This window comes from Podarcis vaucheri (assembly GCF_965113315.1).
Source record: "Podarcis vaucheri genome assembly, chromosome: 15".
NCBI lineage: Eukaryota > Metazoa > Chordata > Lepidosauria > Squamata > Lacertidae > Podarcis > Podarcis vaucheri.
In genome coordinates this window covers 18,001,350-18,016,638 of record NC_138753.1, presented here as the reverse complement: position 1 = coordinate 18,016,638, position 15,289 = coordinate 18,001,350, and the positions used below count along the sequence as shown (strand labels likewise).

Genomic DNA, 15,289 nt, shown 5'->3' with positions numbered 1-15,289 from the left:
CTGCCACAGTATAAATAAGGAAATGGTTGCATGGCTCCCACACAATGCTTAATCATCCTAAACCGCAGCTGTATACATTTTTATCCTTCTCTTGATTCCTTTGTGCTGAAAACCCATAATCCTCATAACTGATGAGTCTTTTACCTTTGTGAAGAACGGTAAATAATAGGCAGGCATGTGCAAGATCAGATTAGCAACAAAACTGGAGAAGATTATAAGCCCTGATAAAAGGTGGAGGAGGAAGACGGGACAATTGCAGGGAGGGGACGAGATGCAAAACACCCATTCAGGCAACTTCGGGGAGTTATCTATTCAGGGTCACTGCACTGAGACTGGTGCATACTTATTAAGGTGCTAAATTTAGCACCAGAAAACCAGGAACGGGAGTGGAAAATAGGACAGGGTGTACAACAGCGAGCTGAGCTGCAGAAGCCGCTCCGTTGCATTTGTCAGAGGAGACGGCGAGAAAAACCAAGCAGTCCTGTCAGGTTATAGAAACAGAATATCACTCCCAGTCCATGCCTGGATGGCAAGACTTTTGGCTTTAAGGATCATGGTGTCTTGGAGGACTGCTGTGGCCCTCCTGTTGCAAAGCAGAAATTTCTTGATGTGCTCCTCTGCCTGGGGTCACAACCACGCCACATGTTCAGAGCACATTTAAAACTTCCCCTAAAGAATCCAAGAAATGGAGTTCACTAAGGGTGACAGGAATTCCCTATGTGGGGGAGGAAAACTATAGATATTATTATTAATAATAATAATACCCCGCCTTTCCCCTTACAAAAAGATTAAGAAATGCAAAAGGTAATCGTTCAAAAATAATTTAATAGAATTAAAACCGCATGAAAAAGAAATCTATTAAAATTCAGGTCATGAAAAAGCACAGAACTATTAAAAAAACAAAAAAAAGCCACCTATTGTTTCCCAAAGGCCTGATGGAATGAGAGTCTTCACCTGCCAACAGAAGGAGGGAGCCAGCCTAGCTTCTCTAGGGAGGAAGTTCCAAAACCTGGGAGCAGCTACTGAGGAGGTCCAGAATTCTTTGAGGAAAGCCGTGTCAATTTAAATGTGCATTAAATGTATGGCATGGGTAGGACCAGCATCTTATTTTGCGGGTGAGCAGCAACTTAGGGTGGAAAGGCAAATGACGCAGGGTTGTTAAGGAAACATGTCTCCTTTGGCTTCTCTCCCCTTAATGCCTGGGTATAATAATCCATATGGTGTGCAGTTATCTCACTGGGAACTTCTTCTTCCCATATGTGGCAATCAGTTGGGTGAGGGAGAGGCAGTATGATGGCATCACATCATAAACTGAGTCTCCCCCCCCCCTCTCATATGGACATCCAATGAGGTTTTCAAACAGAGGTTGGATGGCCATTTGTTGGGGAGTCTTCAGCTGTGATTGCAGGGGGTTGGAGTAGATTACCCTTTGGGTCCCTTCCTCTATGATCCTATGAATCCCCACACCTGAATATTCACCACAGCAGACATTGAATTGGGTCAAAATATGCCTGAGAACCCTCATGGGTGCTCAGTTTCATCTGTTCCGATGACATCAATATATTACATCTGCTTGAATGTAAGGTAGCCTTTCAGATGTTTAACCTGGATGGGGATAAGATGGAGATAGTAGCCAGGTCCTTCAACACACAATGGGGATCCGTGAATGTTATGCAGCAGTATTTCAATTGTTAGATGCATATTTTGCAGAGTGATTTTATTGTACAGAACCTTTCGGAATTTTGTCTGCATGACAATAAAGGTTTGGGATTGAACTGATATTATTACATCTGCCAAAGTTGCAATCCACGGAAAGAGAAATCTGATTTGTCCTTCTAGCTGTTTGTTATCGGACACATGATGGAGCTCCGGGGAGCAAATGTCTCTGTAGTTGGCCACCCAATCCTGGCTGAATGCATGACTGACAGGATGCGACCTCGCTGGACTCAGGTGTAAATGAGCCTGATAAAAGGTATTAGCCACAACATTGTGTTTGCTTTATTTAACAGGATTAATACAGCTGTTACGCTTCAGATAATAGTAAGCTCTAGGTGGAAGGGGATCTCATGCTCCTCCACACTCTGATACAAGCACACTGTATCCATTCCTCTCTCCCTCCTTTCCCACAGTTCCGCGCAGTCCCTCAGGAATGCCGTAACAGTATCCGTTCAATTAAAAGGGGAAAGGGGTCCGGCTAAATATTTCCCAGCAGAAACGGTTTCCACCCAGATTCTGAAGAGCGTCCCAGATCAAATTTAAAACCCAGCCAGATCTACCACGCTGGGACTCGGTTGACCTTGTCCACATGGAATCCCACATGGTGCTTGTGGGGTCATCCGTATAGCAACTGGGTGGTTTTATAATGCACCATAAATCTGCTTCCTCTCTGCATTTGACCCAGAGGTGACAAGCCTGGATGAGGCTCAGAAAAAAAGCACCACTCGTGCTGTTATTGTACAACCTAAGAACCTTTTCTAGGTTTCTACATTCTCCCACCTCTCGTAGATGATGCTGCCTGATACACAGAACATTAACTATGTTGACTACCCCTGGGGCCTCTTTAAATTAGAGGCATAAAAAGGAGCCATCTACCTGCAGGACTGAACCTGACCTACTTAGCAGCTGATTCTATGGGGCGCTCACTCGGAAGCAAGGTCAAGCTGAATATAAATAAGATTCCAGACTGATAGTCCATAAACCCCAAGAGGCATGACTTCTGCCAAATGCAGTAATTCCATGGAGACGCACCTTGTCATCCAGATCTAGGAAAGCATAGACATTTGCAGCCAACAGCAAGGTGGACAGTGGTACGTCTGATGGTCCTGCTACTTAGATTCTGCAGACAGTCACAGCTCTGAGGCAACTGCTCATTTACACCAACAATTTGCTTGCTTGCTGATTCTGAGCTAGCACACACGGTGGCCAAGGGGGGCTCTAGAGCAGAGATGAGGAACCTGTGGTCCCCCAGATGTGACTGGTGTGCAGTTTCCATCATCCCTGCTTATTGACCATGATGGCTGGAGCTGATGGAAGACGGAGTATGACAACATTCAGAATAGCTATGGGGCTCCCTTTGGGCAACTTCATTGTATTGCTTAATTATATTCACAAAACCAAAACAAATCATCTCATACTTCAGATATCCCTAATAACCATCCCACCAGTGTTCTTTTGATTTCAATACAAGATAAATGGCAACCAGTTATTTTGAAAGATCTGTGTTGCCTGAGTTCTTCTTCTTCATAATTATAAGTTATGATTCGATACAATGCCACAATGTCCCAGGCCTTCCTTAGCCAATAGTCAATAGACAGGGCCTTTGTGTTTCTCCAAGGTTTTGCAATCATGTTCTGATCACTTATTAAAATTTCTCTCCTCCTAACCTGTTGCTTCACATGTCATAGGAGCAGCTGTTTAGATCATTTGAACTCACACCCAGTCCTAAACCACAGGCAATCAGGCTGAATAAATTTGATTGGTCTGAAGGGCATAAATCCATGGATTTTGCCATCACAAGCTAGTGAACCTGGTACCCTCCAGGTGTTTTGGTCTAAAACAAATGAAAGCAGCCTTATACCAAGCCAGACCTTTGTTCCATCTTGCTCAATAATGTCTCTGCCGATTGGCAATAGCGCTGTAGGATTTCAAACCAGGCTCCCTCCCAGTCCTACCTGGAGATGCTGCTGGGACCTTCTGCATGCAGACCACTGAACTATGGCCCTTCCCCTTCTCCAGGTGCTAGAGTGCTACCAGCCATGACCACAAACGCCCACTTCACACCAGGTTGTGGCACATTTGGTACACATAAGGGCAAGACTTTGAGGGCAAGGGCCCAAGGCCCCATTCCACAAAATGAGCTAGATGACCCCCCATATTCAAGGCTGGCTGGCTGGCTGACCACATCTTGAAGGATACACATTATCATCTAAAGAGCCACCACACCATTGAATTGAATTACTGAACAGCGTAAGTGATTACGCAAAGGATGTGTTGGAAACATTTGGACTCTTTGCACACAGGGTAAGAGAATGGTGTTTACTCTCTGATGGTGAAGTTACTACCACACGCCCTTGAAAGTCAGCCCCAGTGGACACAATGGGACTTAGTGCTCAGAGTAAACCTGCCTAAGGTTGCTCTCTTGGAAGACTATGCTGTTGCTGTTGATCAAGGGCTGTGGAAAGAATTTCTGCAAAACACAGAAGTTTTCATCAGACATCAGACCCATTCAAGAAGTTCGAGATCAAACTCTCCCTCTTTTATTGTTGTCGTTCAATTTGAACCAGATACAGTACATTGAAATTGCAGTGTGCGTTCCCATAAATACGAAAAACAAACAACAAACTCCCCACCTGTCTCCTAATAAAACTGAATCATCGTCAGTCAATTTGCTCATTGCTGCAGTTTCTAAGGCTTTGATCAGCTATTCTATCGTGGCTGTAACTCTTGGAAATTTTCCCTGCCTAGGGAAAACAACTCTTGCCACTAATAAGAGATTTGAAAGCAGGCTTCAAAGAAAGGTTATTAGCATTACTAAGTGAAATGGCCATAGGATCCATCAGGAGATTGACCCCTGAGGTCTGACCAATGACCTCTAGAGTTTGTTCCTAGTGTTTCTGAATCATATTACAACTTCACCAAAGATACATAGAATCTGTGTTGACATTTTTCTCATATAATTTGATAAGAATATGGTGGTGGTGGTTGTTTTTATAAAAAAAAAAAAAACCTCTCAGATTATTAAATTCAGTGAGATTACTTCAACCCAGACCCCCCAAATCAAGTACTTTTCTTTGATTTCTGACCCTTTTGGAAATGCAAGAGACATCCTCTCATATTCTCCTATGCAGCCTAGGCTTGCTTTGGCATGTTTTGCTATTCCATGGGTCCAGAAACTTGACTGCGTTTGTGTAAATCAAGGTCAAGACACCACAGTTTAAAATTAATCTTGAAATGCCTTTGCGTTCATACCAATCTCCTGTGCGAGATCCGAGTTGGAATTGAGAGAATTGGCCGTCCAGGATCCCAGGGCTTTTAAGATTTCTACTCTTTCATAAAGGGGCTTGTGTTAGATTGCTCTGCTTCTTAGGCTTAAGTCTGCAGACATCTTATCTCATTCCAGTCTCAGTGGGACCGCCAAGAGGATTGAAGAAGACGTCTCTGACCCTCCCAACCAAGTGGCTCCAAGATGAAAAGGAGAGATGGTCGCCATGCCGGCCAACACAAATACTCGGAGATTTGACTCCCGATGTGAGAAAGGTCTGCCATGCTGCACAGCTGCAAAGATGAAGTGATTAATTATGAAGATTATTATTCCAAGCATTTTAGAAGCAGTCTTTGCTGTAATATCTGGGCAAACTTTACACGGTTTCAATTAAGGGCGGTCACGCCTGGGCAGAGTTACATGATGCCTTCTTCCTTCATCTTCTAGCTTTCAGAGACGGGAGGATATCTGAGTAAGCAGCTTAAACGCTGGAGCTGGGGAAATTATGCAGCTTTCTTTTTCTTCCCGTTGTTCTTAAATGGGAATATAATTTTTTAATTAAATAAGTCTTGCACTGCGCTAATTTTTACACTGCCATTTGGACTCTTCTCCTGCTTACGAAAACACTGGGAGCAGTGACTCAGGCCAAGGTTTAAATCAGCAACTGAGCTCTGGTTACAAAAAGTCTTATTAACATCACCCATATCTATATATCAGCCTCATCTGCAGTTTAAGGATCTTTTATCTTCGCTTTCCATGAATCAAGCATCCACTGTAAAGTTTAGTCGTGGGAAGTTTCTAATTTGACATACTGTGGTTTAGAAAAATTGATACTGCCTTTTGTGTGTGTGTGTGTCTAGAAATCTATCCTGAAAAGCTATATGGGTTCATTTCTATCTTCTGTAAAATTCACCTTTTAGCAAAATCTTAAATCACCTTCTCCCCACTTTTATTTTCCACTGCAACGACAGCCTTCTCTTCCCCTGGTTTCCCCACCATTCTCGGCCATTAAATTGCATCCCCCTTGCTGCAGAGACCTCTCTATTGTTTATGCTGTGAAGTGCCAAGTAGCATACACATTAGTGGCACAGTACGAAATAATAACACTGCTCCTAATCATAGTAGAGTTTTGGTTTTGGTTTTAACCAGCCTGGCAAAAAAAAAACCCCAACAACCCAAATTCTTAACACCACTCAAAGAATTATATACTATGGCATTCAAACAAATTGCAGGAAACAACTGAAGCTACTGGAACAATTTCTAGACTACTGATTCACTGCTTTTCAAACATGCAAAGATTTAGAATTCAGGTAAATAAGGCGTGTAAATGTTCGTAACAGAGTCATCTGTGAGCAGCCACTGAGTCACCAAAGTTTACTACATGCTCAGAAAACTACAGTGAGTAGCCCCACACCGCTCCCCAAGGCAGGATGATCATAAAAAAGTTTCATGGTAGCCCACGCAACTAATTAAAAATATGAAAATGCATCTTTTCAAATTAAATTCAACCCCAGGGGAAAGTGATAGCATTAAGCATGGATATAGTTTCCGTGGGTCTGGTTTCATACTGCTCCTGTAGAAAGTTTGTGGGAAGGATAGTTTACACAGAGTTAAATCTAGTGGCAGAAATTATTCCCCCTTTTCTAATCTCCTCTGCACAGAATGATCTTTCACATGATACAGAATTGCTCGTTTAAAAATGGTGCCTGAAGTCTAAGGATGCTTTCACAAGTTGATTTGGGATTTTTGCCTGGAAATGTAATTTCAGCAGCTTTTCTTTCTTTTTCTTTTCTTTTTCAAAAAAGGAATTTCATTTTTGCAATGATTCCCTTTCTCTCCGGGCTTTTCTATAGGAAAAAAAAAACTTGAGCCAAAACCGTAAAGGGGAAATCTTGCCTTCAGGTCTTTAATAAGTACCTATTTAATCCAAAATTCTTGGCTCGCTGCTTGTGAAAAAGGGAAAGTTCAGAGGAAATTGATATGAAAATTCGAATGACAAGATAATGCTGTACCCAGATAATCTCCAAGTAAGGGTTGCTCTGGAAAGTCGGGGGAGGGAGAGATTCGGCCTCTGGGCACTTTTCTAACGATTTAATTAATGACACAATCTGCTTATAGTATGCACTCTCTTACTCCAGACTGAGATATAAATACGTTCAAACATCTGGGCAAATGAAACTGGTTATTCCCAAATGGTGGGGATGTCATGGAAAGACAGTCTAACCCTAAACTCATTGTCTCAGAAGTCCATCTCACTGGGTTCAGCATGATTTAAGGCTGTGTACACATTACTGTCTTAAAGCACAGCTAGAGCCTTCTTTTTCTCAATTCAGACAGAAGCCGGTTTGTGGGGGGAAAGCATCAAAATGCAGTATTTCACAAGGAACAACGGGAGAGATGCTGGATGCTGAATACACAGTGGTTTATACACAGCCTAAGTCTTCTCTTTTTGTATCCCTAGGACCGAAGTCTAGGAGGCTGTCAGCACCGAACAGAGGGACACAGAGATGGATTTAAAGTAAAGCCAGAATAGACACCATCTCATAGTACCCCTGAAACAAAACAAAAGTTAATTCCACCGAACTAAATAACCCCCTTCTTTGCTTTCACAGACATGTGTTGTTGAAGTGATCCATGGTTTCTAATACAATTATTGTGCCATTTCTCTGCATTTATACCACTAATAACAGCTGTGGCACTACGGATGTGCATGACAGCTTATAGGGCACTTGTTTCTTATGTTATTGGATTTCAATGAGAATTTCTTAATTATTTCAGTTGTAAAAAGAAAAGAAAGCATAATATGACTATCAAATCTGAAACGGTGATATAGCTGCCCACTGACTTGCCTCCTTTTAACTGTTATAAAAATGATTTGTTGGACATCAAAAATCCAGTTGTTTTATCCCAAGCAGGGCAGGGGAAGTCTATGACCCTGGGAAGAAAATACACCAGCCTATTAAATTTCATCAAATGGAGCAGTGCCACAGGTGAAGCTAAGTGCCCAATACCTATGGGAGAATCCAATGAACAACAGCTTATCTCACATCACACGTTCATTGGGCAACTGTGCTTAACTTCAGCGGAAACCTAAGGTGAGTCGCAGAGGAATGGCTGTAGGTTGTGCGATAGGTATGTTTTGCTCCAAGTAAAATCTCTTCCTTCCTTCCTTTCTTTATCAAAAAATGACACAGGTGACTCAGCCAAGTTAAACTTCTCAATGCACATTTATATTTTGTGGCGAAAAAAGGGTCTGAAAGATTTTTGATCAACTCTTCTCCAGTTCCTTATGTCATATAATTCACAAATCCTGAGTGACTGAAGTATTTTCATATTCATGCATCACTAGCATGGATTTGGGTTCTGATGCCCATTGTCAACCCAGAACCGCCTGCAAGTGCAATTTTACCGTTCACTGCTTGCGCAGATAATTGATGAATTCCTATGGGGCAATCTTTAATCCAAGGAGTGCCCATTCTACTTACAAGATATTGCAAGTGGAAGCTTCCAAACCACAAGAACAGAACACGTACAGACACTTTGCAATGAACCTTCTCTACCGAAGGTCAGTGCCCAGGGGTCTCATCTGAGCCTGTTTCCTAACAAGGAAACAGACGGAAGCAATTGTCTTGTAATTAGATTACACCATGGAGGACAATGGGACTCCTCACCTCGTACATGCTTTCCCATCCTTCCTCCAAAGCTCCAGTTGAGCGTTACTTATTTTATCCTCACAACAAACAGGCAAGATAGATTTAGCATGAGAGAAAGCAACTTGCCCAAGGTTATCAGACGAGGTCCAGAATTTGAACTCAGGGCACCCTGATCTAACTCCACTCATTGCACCGTAACATATCTGCCAAGCAAGGAGAAGCAAGTGGAAAGAAATGCTTGAACTTCAATTGGAAGGCGAGGAGTATATGCAGTCCCACAGAACAGAAGTAAGCGCCTTTCTGGGCCAATACAACCCAGCAAGAGTCCTTTTCTCCAAATCACACACAAATAAAGAGTTTGGCAGGGAGAGAGATCCAGTTTCTACCAAAGAGTGTTTAAAAACCAGAAAAGAAACTGTTTAGTGGAGGGGGAGAAGCACATCTTGCCTACGCCAGAGCAAAGCCATTGGATTCTTCTGACAAACTCATCAGCTCCTCCTAGTTCAGAGTTTATCTACACCCTTATTCAGCTCCAACGGAAAGCTCCATCCGACATACACATACACAGGCATCCAGACCACTATCGTTTTATTCCCGATTAACCCAGAATCGCGGCCAGCATTCCATTTCCACACTCACAATCATCAGCATGGCTTAAAATCAACCTCATGTCACCTTTCAGCTTTAAATGAAGAAACTGGGGGGGGGGGAGGAATCCATCTCTCTCCTTCTTTTTTCTTTGCAATTTCAAAAAAACAACCAAACAACTAACTAATGCATTTTAACCAATCCTGACAATTACAAAGGACATTAATGCAAAAGTAGAACACCTGTTCCGGATGCAGAAGGTACTAGGCTCAAACACTGACATTTCCAGGAAGGACTTGGGGGGAGGGGTGTTAAAATTCCTGCCTGAAAAACCTGAGAGCCACTGCCTGTCAGTGTAGACAATACTGATCTAGATGGAGCAGTGATCTGGCTGGGTTTAAGGTAGCTCTCTGCATGTTCCTACGAGCACTGGAGCAGATTATCACTCTCTTTTTTCCTGCTTGCAATGTCCACCTGCTCCCCAAAATTAATACCATCATTTCTGACATTGCTAGACCAAGAGGATAGCTGTGTGCTAAGGGGAGGCAGAACGGGAGGTTTAGACCCTTACTGTTGGTGGTGACAGTGGCACCACCACACACACTGTAACGAAACCCTTTTTTTCAAGGGCACCACTGGAATGAGCAGGAGGTGTCAACAGAGCAGCTCTCTGCTTTGAGGACAGAAGCTCAAACTGGAATTGAATGTTTGCCCACTCAGAAATCGCCTTCTCCAAAATAATTGGATTGTCATATGGCCCTGCTCTGGAAAGAATTCTATGGGACTGCATGGCTCAGTTGGTTAGAGCGTGGCGCTGATAACACCAAGGTTGCAGGTTCGAACCCCGTATGGGACACCTGCGTATTCCTGCATTGCAGGGGGTTGGACTAGATGATCCTCAGGGTCCCTTCCAACTCTACAATTCTGTGATTCTATGAAACTTTGGAGATGGTGGTGGGGCCTCGATCCTCATCTTCCATCATGAACCGCCGGTAAATCTTATTGCCCACCAGCCACTGGGCCCTCCACACACCTGGGTCACCAACAGCTTGTTGGGTCAGGGAAGTGATTGGCACTTTTTTTATAGAGGGCCAGATTCAGCCTGGGGTCTCCAGTTGCCAGTCCCTAACCGGTGGAATTATCCTAACTGCAATCTGACTGATTGTGCTGATTTTTCAAGGGTGGGGGTTGCTCATGCTTGGAAAAGTTGTGGACACAACATGTTGTTTCTTCCTCACCAGCAGGACATATCCATAGCTGTCAACGTTTCCCATTTTTAAAGGGAAATTCCCTTATTCCGAATAGGATTCCTCGCAAGAAAAGGGAAAAGTTGACAGCTATGGACATATCAAAGCAGGTTTCACTGACTTTGAACATGAATTTAATTTAATTTATTCCAAGTGTTCTTTATTCCACCTTTCCAAGGGGTTTGCATTGCTCAAAGTAGCTTCCAATTATTTATTTTCTGGCACACAGTGCTGTCCTCACCAGCACAATCCTAGCTATTGAATGCAGCGAGGCTTACTCCCAGGTGAGGAGGGGGTAAGGTAAAGGTAAAGGTACCCCTGCCCGAACGGGCCAGTCTTGACAGACTGTGGGGTTTGTGCGCCCATCTCACATTTATTGGCCGAGGGCCAGCGCTGTCCGGGGACACTTCCGGGTCACGTGGCCAGCGTGACATCGCTGCTCTGGCGAGCCAGAGCCGCACACGGAACGCCGTTTACCTTCCCGCTGGTAAGCGGTACCTATTTATCTACTTGCACCCGGGGGTGCTTTCGAACTGCTAGGTGGGCAGGCGCTGGGACCGAACAGCGGGAGCGCACCCCGCCGCGGGGATTCGAACCGCCGACCTTTCGATCGGCAAGCCCTAGGCGTTGAGGCTTTAGCCCACAGCGCCACCCGCGTGAGGAGGGGGTAGGTCAACTTTAATTCTTAGTTATTGTTATTTATTAACTTTATATACCACTCGTTCATCCAGAGATCACGGGGCTGTTTGCAACATATATCTATCACTTCATGTCTTGATAAGTTTGCTTCTCCTTTTAAATACTTTTTTTTAAAAAAGAAAAATGTAATTTATATGTAGAAATACATATAAATATAATTTATAATATGCTAATTATATGTTGTAAAAATGGTGTAAACCCCAACGGCAACAGGAGTGATAAATGTGAGGCTCCCCAAAGAAGGCTTCCCTTTCCTCCTCAAACTTTTCTACCACTTCCTTCGCCTGGAGAGGGCAAAGCAGCAAAGGGTCCCCTTGGCGGGCGGCGAGGGCGAATCCCGGCAGCGGTTCTTACCGGAGCAGGAGTGGAGGGGTTTTGGCCGGACGATGAGCGACGCCGGGCAGACGGAGTAGAGCGAGAGCTTCTCGAAGTAATCACACGTCTCCTTGGACAGGATCTCGTCGATCATGAAAGTCTTGTAGCGCCGCCTGGCTGCTTTCAGCGGCCCCGGGGGAGTCAGCCGGGCTTCGGCTTGGCAGTGCATAGCTGGAGCGCCGAGCGAGGAGTCCCCGAGGAAAGCGCGGCGAGGAGGGCGGAGGAAAACGAAGCGCGCCGGGGAAGGGGAACGGAGTTTGGCCGGAACTGGGGGGGGGGGGTAGGCGGAGGCTGGCAGCTCTAGCCAAAAAGAGAGAGAGGAGGCTGTCCGGAGGAGATCGCCTGGCCAGGAGATCCAGCGATCCGCCTTCCTGCTGCGCCTGGCTCTGTGATTCCCTCTCACCCGCACCCAGCCAGCCTCCCTCCCGGCTTGTCTCAGTCTCTCTAGCTCTGCCTTCCCCACCTCCAGCCTCTATATAAGCCGCCGCGCCTTCGGAGGACAAGCCGGCTGTCAATCAAGTGCGCACCCCCACCCCCTTCGCAGCGCCCCATTGTTCGGGCCTGGGACGCCCGGGCAGGCAGAGCTTGCTATTTTAAGGACTGCTTCCCTCCCTTCTCCAGCTGGAAGGGCGCCAAGGCCTTGGGTTAGCTTAGGCTGGCTGGCTGGGGGGGACGGGACGGGACGGGACGGGACGGGACGGACGGACGTGAATGCCTTCCTCCTCCTCCTCCTCCTCCTCTTCCTCAAATCTGAACATCCCCAACCCTTTCAGGCGAGAAGGAGCGCTCCGTCTGCGAAGTTCGGGAAACTTTCGCAAAGCGCGTTTAGACGGGGCCAGCAGCGCGATCCGAAATGTCCTCGAGGTTATTCCGCACCGGTTCCTGCCTTGCGGGGGTTGGGTGGACTAGATGACCCTTGGTGTCCCTTCGAACTCTTATAATTTGTTTACACACGCACACACCACACAGGGTCCCAGCGATCCCCAAGGAAGCTCAGTCACCCGTCTGAAAATATCTGGGCTCTTCCCAGCTGCAAACCCTGGTCTTCCCTTCCGCGCGTTCGCTCCGATGTCAGCGGCGCTTGACTCGCTTTGCGCGGCCCCGGAGCGGGTGCTGGAGGCTGCAGACACTGATTTAAGGGGTGGGGGTGGGAACCTCTATTGCGCACACTGAGGTCTACTTTGGAGTAAGCGTGCCAGGGCTTGCTCTGTCCATCCCTCCCTCGTTAAGCCCCGGGACTTCCAACCACGGCTGCGATCCGATCGCTCCCTGCTTTGGAAAGTCGACGCAGTTTGCGTCCGGAGTTTGCGCGCGGGCTCGGGACAGGAAAACACTTCCTTGTGGCCTGGAGCGGGGTCGCTTGCAGGGTCTTCCGGAGCCCATCGAATTGTACTTGCGGTGCTGACATGATTTTGCCAAGATATAATATATCCTTTTGAGAACATTCTTAGTATATTCACGTCGGTTTTGTTAGATCTGAGTTGATACACCCAACGCTAAAAACATCACAAAGAGCCAGCAGCTGGATCTGAGATGAATCTGAGGTCCTGCTGCCCTCACCTTTGCCGTGGTGTCTGAGGGATTCAGTCTCTAAAAGAGATTTCCGCCCTCTAAGAGCAGGAAAGAACTAAGGAGCCAGTCAAGGGAGATCCAGCTTGCCGCAAGATCCGTTTCTCCCTGAAACTGCCCCCGGTCAATGAGGCTCGCTAAGGCGCAATTTATTTGGGATGGGGAGTAACCAATACCGGCAGCAAACCCGAGACGTGGCGACCCTTGCATTTTCTCCTCTCTTTCAGTTCTGCTCGCCGGTTGGCAAGAAAGAAAAAGGAAAAGAAAGGCTGTCGATTTTCATCTTCGGAATTATTGTTCTTCTTGTTATTTAAACTCCTTGGCCTCTTCTCTCCCCCCGCCCCCAGGGATTTTGTTCCTCCGGGCCTTTGACGCCTCAGTTTGATTTGTTTTAAATCCATCCACCCACCTCTGCAGATGCCACTAAAAGGAAGAAGAGTGTAGGAAAACAAAAAATAAAATTTTTATGCGCGCTGTAAAGGGTGCTGCTGTAAGTTATCTTTTGCACTTCCCGCTAATGAAAAATTATAAAAAATAAGATAAAATTGCAGACGTCGCTAGGCTTCCTTGCAACTATCGGCGGCGTAAAATAGAAAAGCAAAAAACCGCAGCCGCGGAGCCTCTGCCTTTTCCTTCTCTCTGGGTGTCCGCTTGATGTTTAGGACCTGTCATTTCTTCTTTGCCGGGGATCGCGGCCCTTGCTTTCACCATCGTGCCACGCCTCGTTCTGTGCCAAGGCGAACTGTCATTAATTACTGAACATATCATTATTATTAATTGTATTTCTTTGCGTAGTGTGACACTATTTCAAAGCGATATAACAATATAAAACACAACCAGATAAACTCAGTTCAAAATTAGAAGGGGGGAAAGCCATTAAAAAGCCAAAGATTATTAATGGCTGAAGGCCTGATTGCGGAGGAATGTTTTCTCCTGGCGCCTTATATATGTGTAGTTTTTGGTTTTTAAACACACACACACACACACACACACACACACACACACACACCCTTCTTGGGAAGAGCTATTTCTGTGAGCCGAGGTACTTTCCCGCAGGCTGCACGTTTTCAACGCAGATTTCTCCAATAGTAACGAAATAAAACCTTTCAAAAACTCGTATGCAAAGTGTCCCCCAAGAAGCGCGCATTACTCCAGCAACCTCGGCCCGGATCTGCCTTCCCCGCGGGGCTCGGACAGGGCCAGGGGCGCTTCGCCCGAGTTTTTCGCAGTCTTTCGGGCCCGCGAAGCTCTTCGTCTCTTGCGAACCTTTCTTTGGAGCTGCGGTCTGCGCTGCGTCAGGCCCTTCAGTGCTGGCGGGAGTGTGTGTGCTCGATCTCCGCCTGCAGCCGCAGACACACCTACTCGCGAGTAAACTGCGCTGAAAACAGCGAGGCCGGCTCCTCCCGAACGGGTACGCTCAGGATACCTGCCCTGTACAATTTAGGCATTTGACAATATTTGGATCCTGCCTTCCTGTGTAAAACTTTCCAAGGCAAGGAGCGAATAAAACGGCTTAAGCAAAGTGAACAAGCAAAGAAACAAATGGCACCCAAATAAAATATCGGGGATGTTATCGCTCGTCTCTGCTTTGTTGGTGGGGAAGGAATGGGATCGACTGAGCCCCCAGATCACTTTTCACTTGGATGCCTCAGAAAGGGACCTTTTGACTCGTTTGGTCTCCCCCCCCCCCCCAAGTCCTTTAGGCTGCAATCCCAGACGCAGTTCCCTGGGACACAGCTGTCAACGTTTCCCTTTTTTTAAAAGGGAAATTCCCTTATTCCGAACAGGATTCCTCGCAAGAAAGGGGAAAAGTTGACAGCTATGCCCTGGGAGGAAGCTCCACTGAACCCAGAGGGACTTACTTCGGAGTAGACACGTTTAGGATTGCAGCACTGCTTCTTAAGATATGTTAATGTGCAACTGGAAGTGAGCCCCCTTATATCCGGGGGGCGGGGGTTAGACCCAGGAAAGCGAGCAGAGTCTTCGGCTACGAATGTAATGGGAGTTGGGGGCATAGATATAGGTTTGGGGGGGCTGCTTTAAAGCTCTCTGAGCCCCCGGGAGACAGGAAGTTATTCATGTTCGCCTAAATGCAATGAATATATCCCAGAGGACTACGTTGCTAATTTTTAAATTTCCTTTCTCCTAAAGTTATGCTGACCGCACAATAGCAACCC

The 15,289-nt window shown here is 46.0% G+C and overlaps 1 protein-coding gene across 1 annotated transcript in view; it reads right to left on the bottom strand.

Annotated features, from left to right (window-relative positions):
• The window catches only part of BARX2 (BARX homeobox 2), a 45,963-nt gene extending 33,952 nt beyond the window's left edge, over positions 1-12,011 (bottom strand). The window contains exon 1 of the mRNA XM_082200861.1: positions 11,523-12,011. Within this exon, the coding sequence (XP_082056987.1) occupies positions 11,523-11,712 (190 nt within the window). The 5' untranslated portion in view covers positions 11,713-12,011. The remainder of the gene's footprint in view (positions 1-11,522) is intronic.
• Positions 12,012-15,289: the final 3,278 nt, after the last annotated feature.